Raw genomic sequence first — 16,650 nt, forward strand, 5'->3', positions numbered from 1 at the left:
AAATAAAAAAGGAAGCTGAGCTGGGGTTATGGCTCAGTGGTAGAGCACTTGCCTAGCAAGTGTGAGGCACTGGGTTCAATCCTCTGCACCACATAAAAATAAATAAACAAAATAAAGGTATTGTGTCTATCTACAAATAAAAGTATTTTTTTAAAAGGAGAAACCATCATTTGGCTCATATATAATGTCAATGTTGTTAGAGTCATATGGGAGAGAAGCTATTTAGTCTAGACCACATGCACAAGGTGTGCAAAAGACATTTCCAAGGCCAGTTTTAGGCAAAATTTGCTCTTGGTCCCATCAATACCTCTTTTGTTACCACCCAGTGAGAGGCCTCCATATTCTGTAGATGTACTTAACATCCTTCCTCAGCAGCCAACACTTTCCTGTTCAGATGACCATTTCTTCTAGGCCCTGCCCTTTGACAAATGCTAGTGTTCAAATATGATGACTGAATCTATGTGAACATGTTACAAGATATAATTATATTATCACTTCTAGGCAAGAAAACTTCAGGGGCAGCCTTATAGAAATAATGACAATTCAAATAGATGAGTTTAAAGTTGAAAATTAAAGGAAGGACTGCTGGGCTAATGAGCACTTTTAATACTCACGCTGTATCTCCATCCAACAGACTTTTGATATTTATTCACTCTCACCCTCCTTCCTATTTCAGGTAAAGGAGTCTGCAAAACCAAGAACGAAATGTTATTAAACCTACTGGTCCATTCTGAAAATGATTTATGCTTAAGTATTTTGTGCTCCTTTAGGACTAAATTAAATAATAAGATAATATTATTCCTCTTGAGTCTCACTAGTAATTCTTTCTTATTATATATAGAAACTTGGTACAACATTCATGGTAATGGATGTAACTACCATATTAATGGGAAAATTATAGTTAAATAATAGTAAAGTACTATTTTCCATTTATAAACACAGGTAATTAACACCAATCATCTATTGGCTAAACACGATTTTTAAATATTTCAAAAATCTGAGTATCTGAAATATAGATTAGAGGTGGGTCCAGGTGTCTCAAGCCAAAACAAGAAAATAAATATTTTCTAGATTCTCATTCAAAAAAGACCAAGGTTGATAATTTGGAAGCCATGATTTTCAGAGCAAAGTAAATCTACAAAACCTCAAAATCCATTGAAACTCAGATTGGTTTCCAATGTTTCATATTTACTGGCAAAACAAAAAGCACACAAGTCTCTAAATAGTTGCAGCCTCACTTCCTAAACAAATTGGAAAAAAAAATCTATGATATTGACAACAGTTCTGTGAATCAGTATGTTTTTTCAACTCAGATTTTCTGTTTTAAAAAAATATTTGTTGGGGCTGGGGATGTGGCTCAAGCGGTAGCACGCTCGTCTGGCATGCGTGCGGCCCGGGTTCGATCCTCAGCACCACGTACAAACAAAGATGTTGTGTCCGCCGAGAACTAAAAAAATAAATATTAAAAATTCTCTCTCTCTCTCCTCTCTCACTCTCTCTTTAAAAAAAAATAAAAATAAAAATAAAAAAATATTTGTTTTTTTAGTTATACTTGGATACAATACCTTTATTCTATTTATTTATTTTTATGTGGTGCTAAGGATTGAACCCAGAGCCTCGCACATGCTAGGCAAGCGCTCTACCAATGAGCCACAATCCCAGCCCATCAACACAAATGTGGAAATATAGTGAACCAATAAGTACAATATACTAATGTGTATAAATAGTATTAAGTGACAAGTACAATAGATCCAGATTAAGATAACAATAATTACATAAAACAATGATTTTAAAACAAAATATTTTCTGAGCTGTTTATCCCAAGAACACTATCCATTAATGGAACAGAACACAGAGAGAGTATAATATTACCTTACGAGCATTCATCACTTTAACAGCTGTAAATGCACCAGTCTTTTCATGGAGTCCCTGAAACACAGGATAGTGACAAACGTCAAATGTTAACTATGTAGCTATCAAGAAGCAACCAAACTAAAAAAAAATACTATACAAATTACATAAAGTCAAAAACAGAGCATATAATGAAATATAAAATATGACATATAGATGAAATATAAAGTAAATATATAAAAAAGAAATATTAAGTTATCAACACTTTAAAGAAATCCCAACCATTTCACTCCAAATAATTAAGAAAGTTTATGGAGTAGTTTTGCTTTTTATATTTGTACTAAGTGTGAACATTAATTGATCATTTAAACATGTTGCTTAGTTAATGTATTTAGTCTAGATTTGTATGACACCTAAGCATCTGGATGAAAAATGCAAATTTTCATTAGAAGATGGTGGGAAAGGAGGTGGACATTTCTTTTTTATAATTATTTGTTCTAATTATGCATGACAGCAGAATGCATTTTGACTCATTGTACACAAATGGAGCACAACTTTTCATTTCTCTGGTTATACACAATGCAGAGTCACATCATTTGTGTAATCATATATATAGACATTTCTTTACATACATAAATTTCTCAACAAGGATCACTAATAAAAACAACTCATAATTAATTTAATAGCCTAAACTTTTTAATATGTCCTGAATTATATAAACCAAAAAGTTTATGAAAGAAACTAGTTCTAAAAGATTCTTTCTTATTGGAAACATGATGAGTTCTAAGAACTTATTCTTTTCTTGAATGAAGAGCAAGTTGTAAAATTACAAAGTTTTAAAAAATGAACATATTTGTTTAAATTTAAAGCTCTTATTTTGTGTTGTAACTTGTAAACATATTTGAAGCTATGGTAGTAGAAGAAATTTCTGTCCAGCTTTAGTATGAGTAACTTAAGTTTGGGATAAACTTAAAAAGAATGCCTGATTTTCTAGTTCTCTAGCAGAAAATTTGATTTTGGGGCTAGACTGTGTTGAACAGTTTCCACCCAAAGTTCAAATTGATCTGGAACCCCAAATTGTGACCATCTTTGAAAACAGATTCTTTGTAGATGTAATCAAATTAAGATGAGGTCATACAAAAGTAGGGAACTAAAAGAACACTATCACCTGTCTTCATTGCAGCAGCTTATTTGGATAGAATGAGATTATTTTGTAGGGTTACAACAGCGCTTAAACTGAACTTAGTTCATAAAAGTTACTGAATATGTTGAAGACTTCAAATTTATTTACATCTTTGGGAGAAATTATAAATGTACACACACATAGATGTATTCAAATAGCAATTATGATTTAGAAAGCATTGTTTTACTAACTATCCCTACAAATATTTCCTACTGAAAAATTTCCCATATCTGTATGCACAAATAAAACATGTTGGAAACTGGTTCTCATAGACCCCTTAAAAGAATGACAATGTCCCTTTCTTTGATTCTAAGAGGTTATTTATGGGCCAAACTACTATTCTGTGTAATACAGATTATTTAGCATATTAAGAAAGATATTAGTCCACACATTATTTGATTTAAATGATAGTGAATTTTAAAAGTTTTAAAATCTGAAATGTATAGCCATTAAACTTGTGTTATACAGTAGTAGGATAACTGAATGTCATTAAAAGGTGCTATCCATGGCCATAGAACAAAAAATGTCAGCTTGGTTCTACCCTCACTATATACAGTTGATTTTCATTTGAAAATTGTACAAAATTATTTTGTCTGACAATGTATCCCATTGTTGGGTTTCAAAATATACTGTTACTACAGAGGACTAAAACCCTAGATCTTGGAATGTAATTGTTTAAGACCAAACCATTATACAAGCTTACATAGAAGTCTGGTATGCACAGATAATAGCTAAAGATAAATTGTCATTAAAATAACATTTGAGAGAGTTCCCCTGTATTTTGACCTTGAAAAGTTATTTTGAAATATTTTTGAACAGATAATAGTTTCAAAGATAGCACATCTGCACTGTATATCTTCACCCAGATTTTTCTAAAGTTAACATGTTTCATGACCACGGTACAGTTGTCAAAACTGAGAAATTAATATGGGTACAATGCCCTTAATTAAATTTTAGGCTTGTTCTAATATTCCTGGTTTTTCTACTAATGTCCTTTTTTTCAGGACCCAAACTGGGATCCCATATTCTAACTAACAACCATGTCTCCTTAACTTCTCCAGTCCTTATTTTTCATGACTGACACTTTTTAAGAGTACTGGTTAAGTATTTTGTATAATGTTCCTTAGTTTGGGTTTGGCTGATGTTTTCCTGTGATTAGACTGAGGTTATGGGTTTTGGGGAAAAAAATATCACAGAGATAAAATATCTTTTCTTCACAAAACGTGAGGGGTGTGTGGCATTACTATGATCATTATATGATCAATGGTGATGCTAACTTTATCATTTAGCTAAGGTAATGTTTGCCAGGTTTTTTTCCACTGCAAAATTGCTATTTTCTCCTTTCAAACTCTGTTCTCTCGAAGTGATTGTCAATGGTTTTGAAGAGGTTTTGTATGTCTACATAGAGAACCTAGAAGTTATCTTGAGATAATTGTTCAGTAGTGCCATCTTGTGGTTCACTGATTATATGGAAGCTGTTTGGTGACCTCCTTAGCTGAATAACAGTGAGATGTTGAATTAGGCCATGTATATCTGGTTTTTAGGATGCGTATTTTTTTCAGTTACAATGTACAATCTATAGCAAATGAAGTCAAACCATTATTTGTTAGCATTATCTGTGTTTTAACAGTGTTTAAGAAAGGAGTGTGGTATTGAATTCTACATTGAGTGTTAAATAATCACAATTGTCATTGGCTGTAGAGAATTTCACATAGGAAAATAACAAGAGCCCTAAATTATAAATGTGGATTTTGTTCTCTTTTTCTTACCAGCAATAATCAGTAATCCATAGGAAACAGGAGCTGTACTAGTAGCTACTCCCTTAGATTGAATTTGAGTACACAAAATGGCCTTTGTATATATTTTTTTATATTTGAAAATAAAAAGTGTATACATTTCTGGTGCATTAACAAGATGACTTAATATATGCTTACCTTGTGGAATGGCTAAATCAAACTACTTAACATATGCATCATCTCACATGCTTATGTTTATTTTAGTGGGGAAAATATAAGCCTTAAAATCTATTTTATTGAGTTTGAAGGTTCCCAACAAAAAGAAATGATAAATGTTTAAGGATATGGAAACACTAAATACTCTGATTTTATCAGTACACACTGTATGCATTTATTGAATTATCACACTATACAATGCTATATCAATTTTTTTTAAAAAAATCTCTTAAAAATTCTAAGTATACAATGTATTTGACTTTTTTAAAAATTTTGTTCTAATTATTTATACATATAATTATCCAATATAGTTTTATTAACCAAAGTCACCATGTTGTTTGATCATTTTCCCATCCTTACACTGTACTTTGTTTCTAGCAAGCACTATTTTACTCTGTTTCTGTTAGTTTGCCTCTTTTTAGATTACTTACATAGTTAAAACATTTATTTTTTTTCTGTGCCTGGCTCATTTCATTTAGCATAATATCCTCTAAGTTCATCCATGATATCACAGATGATAGAATTTCCTCTTATTAAATAATTCTTGAGAGTCAAAGAGCAAGAAGAAAATTCTTAGATCTCATTCTTATCATAAGAAATGGTTACGTAAATCATTTATGTAAGTCCATAGGCTGTGTATAGAAGATGATATATAATAGAAATGTTTTATAGCTGTTATAGTTTGGATATAAAGTGTCCCCCAAAATCTCATGTGTTAGAATGCTCAAAAGTGATATGATTAGATTATAAGAACTGCAACCTGATAGGTGGATTAATCCATTTAATGGATTTATATTTTGAAAGGACTACTGTACTGGATGGTGGCACACGGGAAGCAAGGTGTGGCTGAAAGAAGTAGATCACTGGGGGCAAGACTTTGAGGCTTATATATTTTCTCCATGGTAAGTGCAGCTGTCTCTTTCTGCTTCCTGACTGCCATGAACTGAGCAACTTTCCTCTGCCATGCTCTTCTGCCATGATGTTCTGCCTCATCTTTGGCCCAGAGCTATGGAGTCAACTGACCATAGACTGAACCTCTGAAACTGGGAGCTCAACATAAACTTTTGTTCCTCAAAGTTGTTATAGTCAAGCATAGTTGTCAAAGTGAATTAAAGCTGACTAAACAATATCCATTCCTGACTGTAGGCTTAAGACTATTGACACTGAGAATCAAGATGTATACCATTTTCATATTAGGCAACTCATTGTCTTATTATCCAATTCATTCAACATACTCAAGATTGTTATTAATGTATCAAGCAAATATTAAATTATGGTTTGATAATCAACAGGAGATCAGCTACTTTAAAATTTCTCCCCACATGCCATAACCAGAAAAATGTATAAAATTCATTCAAGTCCTCTCCTCCCTTTTGTTAAGGCAATGAAACTTCCTGATTATTCAGACATTAGCTGAAATAAAGACATATGATTATTTTCATTTATGTTTTAGTATGTGTTAAATTAGTCAGATGAGGTAACTACAATCATGACAATGAACAGGTATGTATTTATGGAAAGGAAAGGCAGAGGAAAGAAAGGGCCAGAGCCTCAGAAATTCCAGGAGAGGCTGTTCTTCAGCTATAATGAAGGGAATAGATGTCTGGAATGGGAAGGAGAAAAAGTGAGTGAGGATAGATTTTTAGGTTTTGAGAGGAGGAAGATAGAGAGGTGGAAAGATAAATTGTTCCAAGTCACAAGTTTATTGGAGGAATTTACAGTTTTTACAATGGATAATCTGATAAAAATTAGAGAATAGAATAAAAAATATAAACTTGTTTTTAACATAAATTCTTAGATTCCCTCATACAGTCTGTGAAAAGGGTTAAAGGAATTAATATATGCTACCATGAGCAGGACATAAATAAGATCTTAAAACGCTTTCCTGACAAATTTATGCTGTCACAGCTAACTCTGTTTCCTGGGGTTGCACAACAAAACACAGTAATTAGGAAGAACATGTATTCTTTTCACAGGACTAGTTGAAATTACCCAGGAGAGAACATAAATCCCTCAATGTGTTGATTTCAATTTGGCAAGGATTTGTGTTATTAATGAATTAATTTAGATAATCAAATAAGCACCATTATTTAGTCTGCTCTCCCCCAAGAAAATATTTTATTACAGTGTTGATGCTCTGCAATGACTCCAAGATGAATATTAGTACTCTGAATATATCTTATGAACAGAAAATGTTACATGTCCCTGAATTTAAGATACAGCTCACATATTAAACATTGTTATATCTCTTAACAATGTTTAATTTATAACAAATATCTTATATTATAACACAGACACGCAATACAACACACACGCACAATTTGCTTTAGAAAAATACAATTTGCTTTAAACAAATACAATGCAGGAAAACCATGATACACATAGCATAAAAAAATGAAAAAGAATGATAATTTTCTTGTTTATAAAATGATTTGTATTAGTATTGAGTAAATACCATACTACTTGATTTTATTTTTGGAAGCAGATTACTATATTTTAGATTTCTTCCACTTTGTAATAATATCTCAAAAATAATAAAGCAAGCTCAAATTATCTACAGGGGATCCAGAATCAAATATAGTTAACTCAATAACTGAAGGGGAAATTTATGAATTCAGTGTTCTGATCACCTGAGAAAGCCTTGCTGACCTCTAACTGGCCAACCAGTCCACCATCTTCCCAAGCCCATACTTTTGGCACAAAACATATCAATATTTCCACTTTCTTTTTATGGGACTCCTTTCTCCCTTTGGGCCTGTTAAGTTAGATATGTTTCTTCTAGTTATTTGCTATGATTTCTGTTAACAAATGTAGGAGATAAACCTAGATGGAGGGAAGGCACAAGGGAGAATAGTGGTAGAACAGGAAGCAACTGCTGGCCCTAGGTGGTACCTAGTCTTCTCAAATAATGATATTGACAAAGTTGTGAAAGGCATATGGGGAAATTTATTAAATACAGGATATTTGGTAGAAAAATACATTGAGGCAAGAAATACTAGATATCAAACACATCATTATATTATTTGTTCACTTCATGAATAAAATCAGGTAAAACATAAAAGTTCGTGAAGTGTGAGAATATATTGCTTTCATTTGGGTATCTCTAGTGCCTAGCATAGTGGTAGATAAGATCTTTTAATGAATACTAATTGAGTGAATGATGAATAGAATAACTGGAAAGCTCCATCAAAGAGGTACAATGTCAATTAGACCATGAAGATGGCATAGCATTTTAAGAGAATTAAAAGTAGACAGTGAGCCCAATGTTTGGGACATCATGAGCTGAATAGAAAGGCACAGCCACTGAAGACAAAAAAAAAAAAAACAAGAAAATTGAGTAATGGCCATATAGAAAGGAGAGATGAAAATAAGGGGATACAAGAGTGCACCTGTTTTTTGTCATGCCAGAAATTTCAGTATAAATTTTGTTTAAAGTAAAAACCTTATTTAAAAGAAACATAAGTCATCATAGAGAAATAAGCCATTAGTAGTTTAGCAGTTTATGGCTGGCTTTTGTTAGTTAATAGTCTGATGCAAAGCTCAGAATTGTTAAGTTACTGAAAAACCAGCATTGAACTGCAGTAATGATCAATTTCTTGGGGATTACACATTTTAAACCATAACAAATGATTTAAAATAGCAGTTGTGACAGCTGTGTTGGGAAAATCCATCATTCTGCAGCAGATAATCACCACGTTTTTTTCCCCCCGGAAAGAATATGGGACAGTCCTTGATGGCCTTGTAATTTTGATTAGGCTATTTTTTATATCATACTGCTAAAGAAATTGTTGAGGAATGACTGCTGAATCATTAGCAGTTCCTGCGTAGTCCCTCCAGTTATTTATTTTGCCTTCTGTTGGCAAATCTAAACCACATAATCCCCTGGGCTTTTTTTCTTTTCAATTGGTTTTGTGGTGGGGAAAGGCCATGAGGCTACTCACTATACTCATGTTCACTTTGTAACCTTATTTTTCATTCACACAATTTTGTCCTTCCAGTCATTTGTTTGGAAGACTAGCAAAGAAACCATGTGATCCTTTAAGGCCACCAAGAGTGTAGCCATCAGCATCTGAGAATACTTGATGCTGTGCTACAGAAAAATGAGACAACATGCATAGTAGGATAGTTTTGGTCAGCATCATGTCTACGCAGAGAAACAAAAAGGTGGAGCTGGAGAGGACTTTTGAACATGAACAAATCATATCCTGCCTCCAAGAAGGCCTTTCCTTAACCAATCCTTGAGATGGAAAATAAGGACGGTTAGTTCCTATTGGAACTCTTCATTTTGTTTCCCTTCTTAGTCTTCAAGAATTCCAAAGGGAAAGATGTGTTCAGCATGATCAGGTATTAGAGTTGTGTGGAAAAAAACTAGCCAAGGTTGGGAGATAGAATTGGAAAAGAAAAAGGTACACACTAATCATGCTCCACCTCATACCTTATTCATCAGGCAGAGTTATTTCTTTAAAACAATTGCAAAATGAGGAGATGTATCCTGTTTGGGGATACCTTCAAAAGAATTCCATAGACTTCAATTTTAGATGTGTTTAAGTAGGTTTAAGGGACTCTGATGTACAGTTGTTTGATGTTATTTGATAATTGAAACATTATTAAGATTTACACTCTTTTTAATTCCTGCAAAGTCTAGTATACTGCTCAGGTACAGACTTTGATGATTATACTACAATAAAGGGCAATCATTTGTCTGTCAAAGGGCACCAAAGAGGGTCTCTGAGTTAATATTTGCATGAACATCCCATCACCACAAATGTTTTGAAATAGCCAAGTGTAATCAAAATTAGCAAATTCTTTTTTAGGTGTGATTTTTTTTCTCCTTTTGGAAAAAACTTAGAATAGGCAGAAGCAGATATTTCTGGCTTTGAACAGATGAAGCCTGGAGTTGAATAAATACAATTTTGACTTTGACACCTTAAGATTGAAGGCATGTATGATCAAGCTGCTACAACTTTCAGAGCAAGCATTGTAAGTTAAAGGTACCAGAGGGAAAGGAGGTCCTTTTTCATCAAGCACAGTAACAACTGAGATAGTTGCTAGACTTTATAAATATTACTTATAGCACAGTTGTTACTTTTGGACCACCATGAACATATATAATTTCACACATATCAGAGAATAAATTTACATTCAAGTTGTTTAAAAAACACAAATGAAACTCACATGATCATGTGATGCTGTGTGTTTCTAAGGCATCATAAGTTCCTTTTACCTAATTAATCTATTTGCATATTCATCTCCTTTATTATACTGGCAGCTGCCTAAGGGCAAATTCCCTCTTTGTATAATGATAGGGTATATTACATTGCCTGGCAAATTGTAGGCACTCATCAATCTCAACATGAAGTTCTAAAATAGGAGGAGATGCTGGGTACAGTGGAATATGCCTGTAATTCTGAGGAAGGAGGACTGCAAGTTTAAGAACAGCCTTGGAAATTTAGGGAGACCCCGTCTCAAAAGAAAAGTAAAACAAACAAATAAATAAGATAAAGAAATAAGGGGGCTGGAGATGATGTAGTCCAGTAGTACAATATACCAAGGTCAACCCCCAGTACTGCAAAGATACATACATACAGACAGACAAAAGGAGAGGAGATGCATGGAGGGGTGTACACATGTATGTATGTGATGGTTGTGATGCAAATATAATTTTTTATGCTAAAAATAATATGGGAGAAAAGGGAATCACTGTCCAATGTGTCCTATGATACATTTCAGTTTTCTCACAGAGGCTGTAAAATGCTGCAGTGTAGAAAATTACTTCCAGTACTCAAAGGTGATTATTTATCCATAGGTGAATTTCCTTTTTTAAACCCTATAATCATCTTTCTGGTTTCATTGTGAGGCCAAAGTTCCTCACAAATGTCTTCAGTTAAAAAGTCCCAAGGGAAAAAGATATGAACTAGTTAAGGTCAGAGGGCATGAATGTAAAAACACAGTAGAAGCTTCTGCCAAATTGGCACAAGTTGAGATTGTCAGATCACATTACCTAATTCTCATCCATGTTTCCTCCAGCTTCTACTCTGGTACCTTCTTCACTAAATGTATGATACAACCTTGTAGTTATACCAACTATGGAAACGTGAGATGGAGAAAGTTCCAATTACTTCACCTCTTCTTTTTCCCTCAGCAAACCCCCAAATTATACAAATCTTGATTAGTTTAATTTAAAAAAATGCATACTGGACCATATTTGTAGGTAAAAAATTACAGAAATACCAGAATGATATTTTTCCTCTTCCAGAAATTTGGGACAGTCATGGTCATGCTTTTTAGAACTGTGAAAGGAGTCAGAAAAGGGCCTTCGTGGTTTCAGTGGCTTTGTAGCTTAGAAACTGCTCTGTAATTTGAGGCAGTTATGTGTGCTTATACAGCAGCTTCAACTGAGTTTTATTACCCTTGTTATTACTCCTGCAGGGAAAAATAGGTCAAAATATGTAGTAACATCATTTGCAAATGGAGCTGCTCTGTATTGTGCTACAACACTGAAATAGCAAATTGCACAAAATGGACAATAAAGTTCAATGTTTTGGGCTGCAGGATACAAACAACATTTGCTGGAAATAAATGAATAGCTATACTAGGTAACTAAGGGAAGACCTCAATATACTGCTATATAATAAGGCAGATCTACAGGGGACAAAAACACAAAGCCAGTGAGGGTCACTATTACAAATAGGTGACATTTAAAAATCTTCAATGCTGGTCATTAATTCAAATTTAAAGTCACAGGCTGTAACTGCACATACTGAGGAAAGTATATAGGAAATTCATGAGACTAGGGCTCCCTCATCTTAAACCCTCTGATAACTTATCTGAGCAGTTTTATTTGTCAAAGTATAGTGGAATCATAATCAAGTGGGAGATGACTATGTAGTTCTCCATGTATGAAGCTTCCCCACAATGACATTATTTTTTCCTCTTACAGACCACATACTACAAAAATGAAAGGGAACTCAGCTACCAGAAGTCGATTTGGTATTCAGAATTTTTTCCCATTCAGTGCCTAACTTTTTTCCCCACTGTCACAGATTTTACTCTTTTATTCTTGTAGATTTATGTGGGTTTAACCATATAGCAGTGTATTTGAGGGCATGGGCAAGGGCAAAGAAACAAATCCTCCATAAACAAACAGGTTTCAGCACACAACCAATAATGCTTCATTGCAATGTCACAATGTTTTAACATAGATTACTTTCTTTATGCAATGCATGAATCAGTTAACACTCATGCAAAATGCATTCCATCTGCTCAGACAGATGTAAGCTGCAGTGTTTCCAATTCTATCAAGCAGTACAACTAGCTGAAAGAGAAGAACTGACACAGATGGGCAATGTGTGAGGAGAGGGGCTCAAATTAAAGAAAAAGCTTTGTCTTAAAATCTACCCAGATGAAAAATGAGATTCTAATTTCATCCATGTTTGTCCACAGAGGTACAAACACAACAGCCCTTAGTATGAAGTAAGATGGAGAGGGTGTTTATGTCTTAGTGAAAACATTTTAACTAAATGGAATCACCTTTGGAGTCTGTAGCAGTGATTAGCAATTCTAAAAGGCTCTTTAAGTAACATAAGCTTGACTAGGATAGATGCTAGGACTAAGGGAAATGTCAAGGTGTATGGAAAATGGAAAAGGAAAGAATAATAGGAAAAGTGAGAGAAGAGGTAGATTGTTGAAGAAAGATTGAGAGAGGAGGAGATGATGATAAACAGATGACTTCTATTAAAGATTGGCCAAGAAATGCCAACAATAGCCCTAAAGATCTTATCAGTACTCTTAAGCACAGGTGTAAAAGATAGAAGTAATAATTTCCATCAATATCAAGTTGCTAACTTATCATTAATTCCCAAGCTTTTCCAGACTCACATACTTAAATATTCTCATTCTAGCCCCTAGGGTTGACTGAAAGCTACTTCTCTATGTAGCCTGTTGCCTTGAATTCACCTTTGTGGACAATACTCAAAGTCTGATATTCTCTGTCTTAACACTCTACCTTGCTGCCACATTCTCTCAGCATCCTATATGGCCTTTGCACAATCAAAACACTAGCTAACTTTCCCTTATTAATGAATTACAAAGGTCTTGCCCTGTGATATCTTCTCACCAAGGTACTACATATGCATTTCAACTGGAGCTGTTTTTGTTCAAGAGTCTTTTCAACTCTAAGGAATTACCAATGCACTGGGAATTTCAGCACATTTTGGCTACCATAATGTTGGATTTGCCCATGACAGGCTGTTTACCTCAAGCCTACAGAAATGAAATTTGAAGAGTGTGAAATCAACTGAAAGGCTCAGAGTTAAACCCTTCAATATATCCCTCACAGTTGTGTGGCAGACAGAGGTGGGAGGGGGGAAGGGATGGTAAGATATAGCCACATAGAAAATGTCAAGCTGAAAACTGCAACATGATAAAAGGAGAATGGTGCTAGTGCATAGGAAAATAGAATCTAAGCACAGGAAGATCCTAGTTAAGGTTACCAAAAATTAAAAAAAAAATCACTGAGGCAAGTAAAATCTGGCAAAGCAGGGTGGAAGACTAAGGCAATAATCAAGATGAAAACACATATTCATGCAAAATATTTGGTTATGTCAATAAAGTATGTATATGTGAATATACACATGTGAGAGGATTTCCTGGGGGCAACAATGTGTGTGGACAGTAGTAACAATTCCTGAATTCAGAGGGAAGGAAAGAAAGAGATTTTAAAAAAGATCATGGAAGTCTGTAAAAACTAACTTTGTCTTATAAACAACTTGGACATTTTTCCTTCCTTCTTCAAATAGTTTTGCCTGCTGTAATTCTTCATATTTGTTTATCTCCACTGCCCAATGGCACAGATTCATCAGAGCCAAGACTAATTCCAAGACTCCCTTCCTATTTTAGTGCTCTTTTTACTCTTTCACACTACCTCCTATTAAAGAGGAAGTTATCACCTGTGGGCTAGGCAGCAAGCAAGATATTGTAAAAATTAGTTTCTAGTTTTAAGGAACTTTTAATAAAGTAATAAAGATATTCAAACCACCATACATCAGAGACAATGTGGCAGTTTAAATAATAAGTGTACAAATGAGAAGTTATATGGTCCTAAAAGTATTAAAATTGTATTTAAGATTTTCCTATGGAAAATATTTCATAAACCCAGGTCAGCATTCTCAAAAAACAGTGAAATTCTTTATATTTGACTCCTTTTAAGTCCTTAGCATATATTTTAATCCATACATAGTTGCAATATTCTGTGAGGTCAGAGGGTCTGTTTGACATCACATTGATTCAAATGCCATCTATTACTGCTATAATCATAAGCTTCCTAATGGTCCATAATTAAATTCCATGGAGAAAATTGCTAATATTTGGGAGACATAAAGAAAACAACTGGTATATCAAGATGACTGAATTTTTTATTTTTAAATTTTAATCTATAATGGAAAAAAGTACATAAAGATTATTCTGAATACAAATGTAGGCACAAATGTTTTCTACTGTAAACAATCCAATAAAAATTAATAGAAATCCTGCTTACTAAGCACTGTTCTAGGAAATGTGTGATAGAAAATTTAATATAACAATGCAGTCAAAGAACTTGAAAAAACTGTTATCTTAAAAAGATTAAACTTCTTACAACTTTGTCTACTATACTAATTTGCTTAATGATACTTTTTCTAAGCATTCAATAAATATTTATGAATTATGCTATGGAGTTAATATTAGTACTTGATATGCATAGAAGGTCAAAATACTCTTTTCATCTTTAATTGAAAATATTATAGGATTAGATAAATATCTGATAGAATAAATACTTTGAGCTTACAGTAAAATAGTATTTTGACTATAAATTATTTAGATATATTTGTGATCAATTACTAAATGCATAAGTGTTTTTGTTACATTTTATGGTGGCTTTCCAATTTGTATTGAATTTTGGTAAGAAGGTAATTTTTGTAGGATTTGGATTCTTTGGTATCTAAGATTTTCTTTATTGCTAAACATATAACTGTTTTTTTTAACAATGTCCCTTATGTGCTGGAAAATAATGCTTATTTTCTACTTATTGACTGAAAAATTCTACATATTCTGAGACAAAGTTCGCTGATTGCATTTGTTTGTGTGTCTCTCTGTGTGTGCATGGTGCTGGGGATCAAACCCAGGGCTTGCACATGTTATAAACATTTTATCACTAAGTTACATAACCCACCTGCTGATTGTATTATTATTTTTTCTGACAATTTTATCAATAAAATTCTGAGGCATATATCAAAGTATTCCACTGTGATTCTGAATGTACTGTAACAATATCTCCTTGTAATTGTAGTAACTTTGCTTTATTTATTTTTAGGATGTATTTTAGGTGCATATGCATATAAGTCTGATACTTTGATAATTTATCAATAGTTTTCCATCCCATTTATGCAATATACCTCTTATTTTTGGTAATAAAATAAATTTGAACCAAAAATTCATTGAAGATTTTCTAACAGAGATTAAAACTTACCATTAAAAATCTCCTGACTTTTATTGTTTACTTTTTGCTTTGTTTTGTTTAATGAACCTGACTTACATTGTTTGAGAACTATGCCACCTATAGCACTCCCAAGGCTAAGCAGTGCTTCTTGGGACAAACTTCAAAAATAAAATAATCAACTGATCTGGTTTTCCCCTGAATTGACTGACAAATGACTGTGTTGGCAAAATATAAATGAGGAAAAGATTATCTTTCTATAACAATGCCTATAAGGCTGCACACCAATATCTTTTTCCTAAATAAGTCTTCAGTTGATATAGAAATAGAACTAGAGGCCTGCAATGAAGGGTGGTAAAGACAACTGGTTTATTTTTGTCCTTTCCTCCAATTTTATTTATTAATACAAAATATTCAATTCCTTTTAGGCCTAAATTACAATATGTACATAAATAGCAGCTTAGCAGCCTCACCGCTTGTTTAGGTTTAGATGTTTGTTGCACCCTTAACAGCTGCTGAAACAGATTGTAGGGTTTTTACTTCAGCAGGTAATTACAAACAAGATCCCACTTTCTCTCTAAGTCTGCTTCTGGGATTTCACACAACCAAAGTACTCTGACTCCAAGGATCTTAGCTGGTGTTGTAGTCATGAATCACTGTCAGTGTAGAAATTTAGAGGTTGCTCTTATTTATCAAATGCTATACCTTTATTTAATTGTGAACTTTGAAAAGCCAGAAAATATCTATACCCTTTATGGGGCAGAATCTGGAAGAGTGAGTCCATCATCCTTCCTAAGGTGGATTCTAACCCTGAAAAAAATTAAGCCTTTCCTCCATGGAATACACCTCTACCTTTTACTGCCTCCTCTCTCACTTTCCCTACCTGCCAGCTCAGGTGTGGACTTAGTAAGTTTGCTGAAGTGGAACCCTTGCAATGCATTTCTTTTTTCTGGTGGGGGTACTGGGGATTGAACTCAGGGATACTTGACCACTGAGCCACATCCCCAGCCTTATTTTGTATTTTATTTAGAGACAGGGTCTCACTGAGTTGCCTTGCTTTTACAGAGGCTGGCTTTGAACTCATGATCCTCCTGCCTCTGACTCCTGAGCTGCTGGGATTACAGGTGTAGGCCACTGCACCCTCTGCAATACATTTCAATAGCTGCCAAGGTGGGCAACAAGCATTTAAATAC

General features: G+C 33.8%; 1 protein-coding gene across 2 annotated transcripts in view; it reads right to left on the reverse strand.

Moving 5' to 3' along the window:
• Nucleotides 1-16,650, reverse strand: part of Nrk (Nik related kinase) — a 121,917-nt gene that overhangs the window by 63,270 nt on the left and 41,997 nt on the right. For both annotated transcript variants that reach the window (XM_040283837.2, XM_040283828.2), the window contains exons 3-4: nucleotides 1,873-1,929; nucleotides 615-686 (exon numbers count right to left, since the gene is read on the reverse strand). In XM_040283837.2, coding sequence (XP_040139771.2) covers nucleotides 615-686; nucleotides 1,873-1,929 — 129 coding nt within the window. The remainder of the gene's footprint in view (nucleotides 1-614; nucleotides 687-1,872; nucleotides 1,930-16,650) is intronic.

Source organism: Ictidomys tridecemlineatus, chromosome X, assembly GCF_052094955.1.
Source record: "Ictidomys tridecemlineatus isolate mIctTri1 chromosome X, mIctTri1.hap1, whole genome shotgun sequence".
NCBI lineage: Eukaryota > Metazoa > Chordata > Mammalia > Rodentia > Sciuridae > Ictidomys > Ictidomys tridecemlineatus.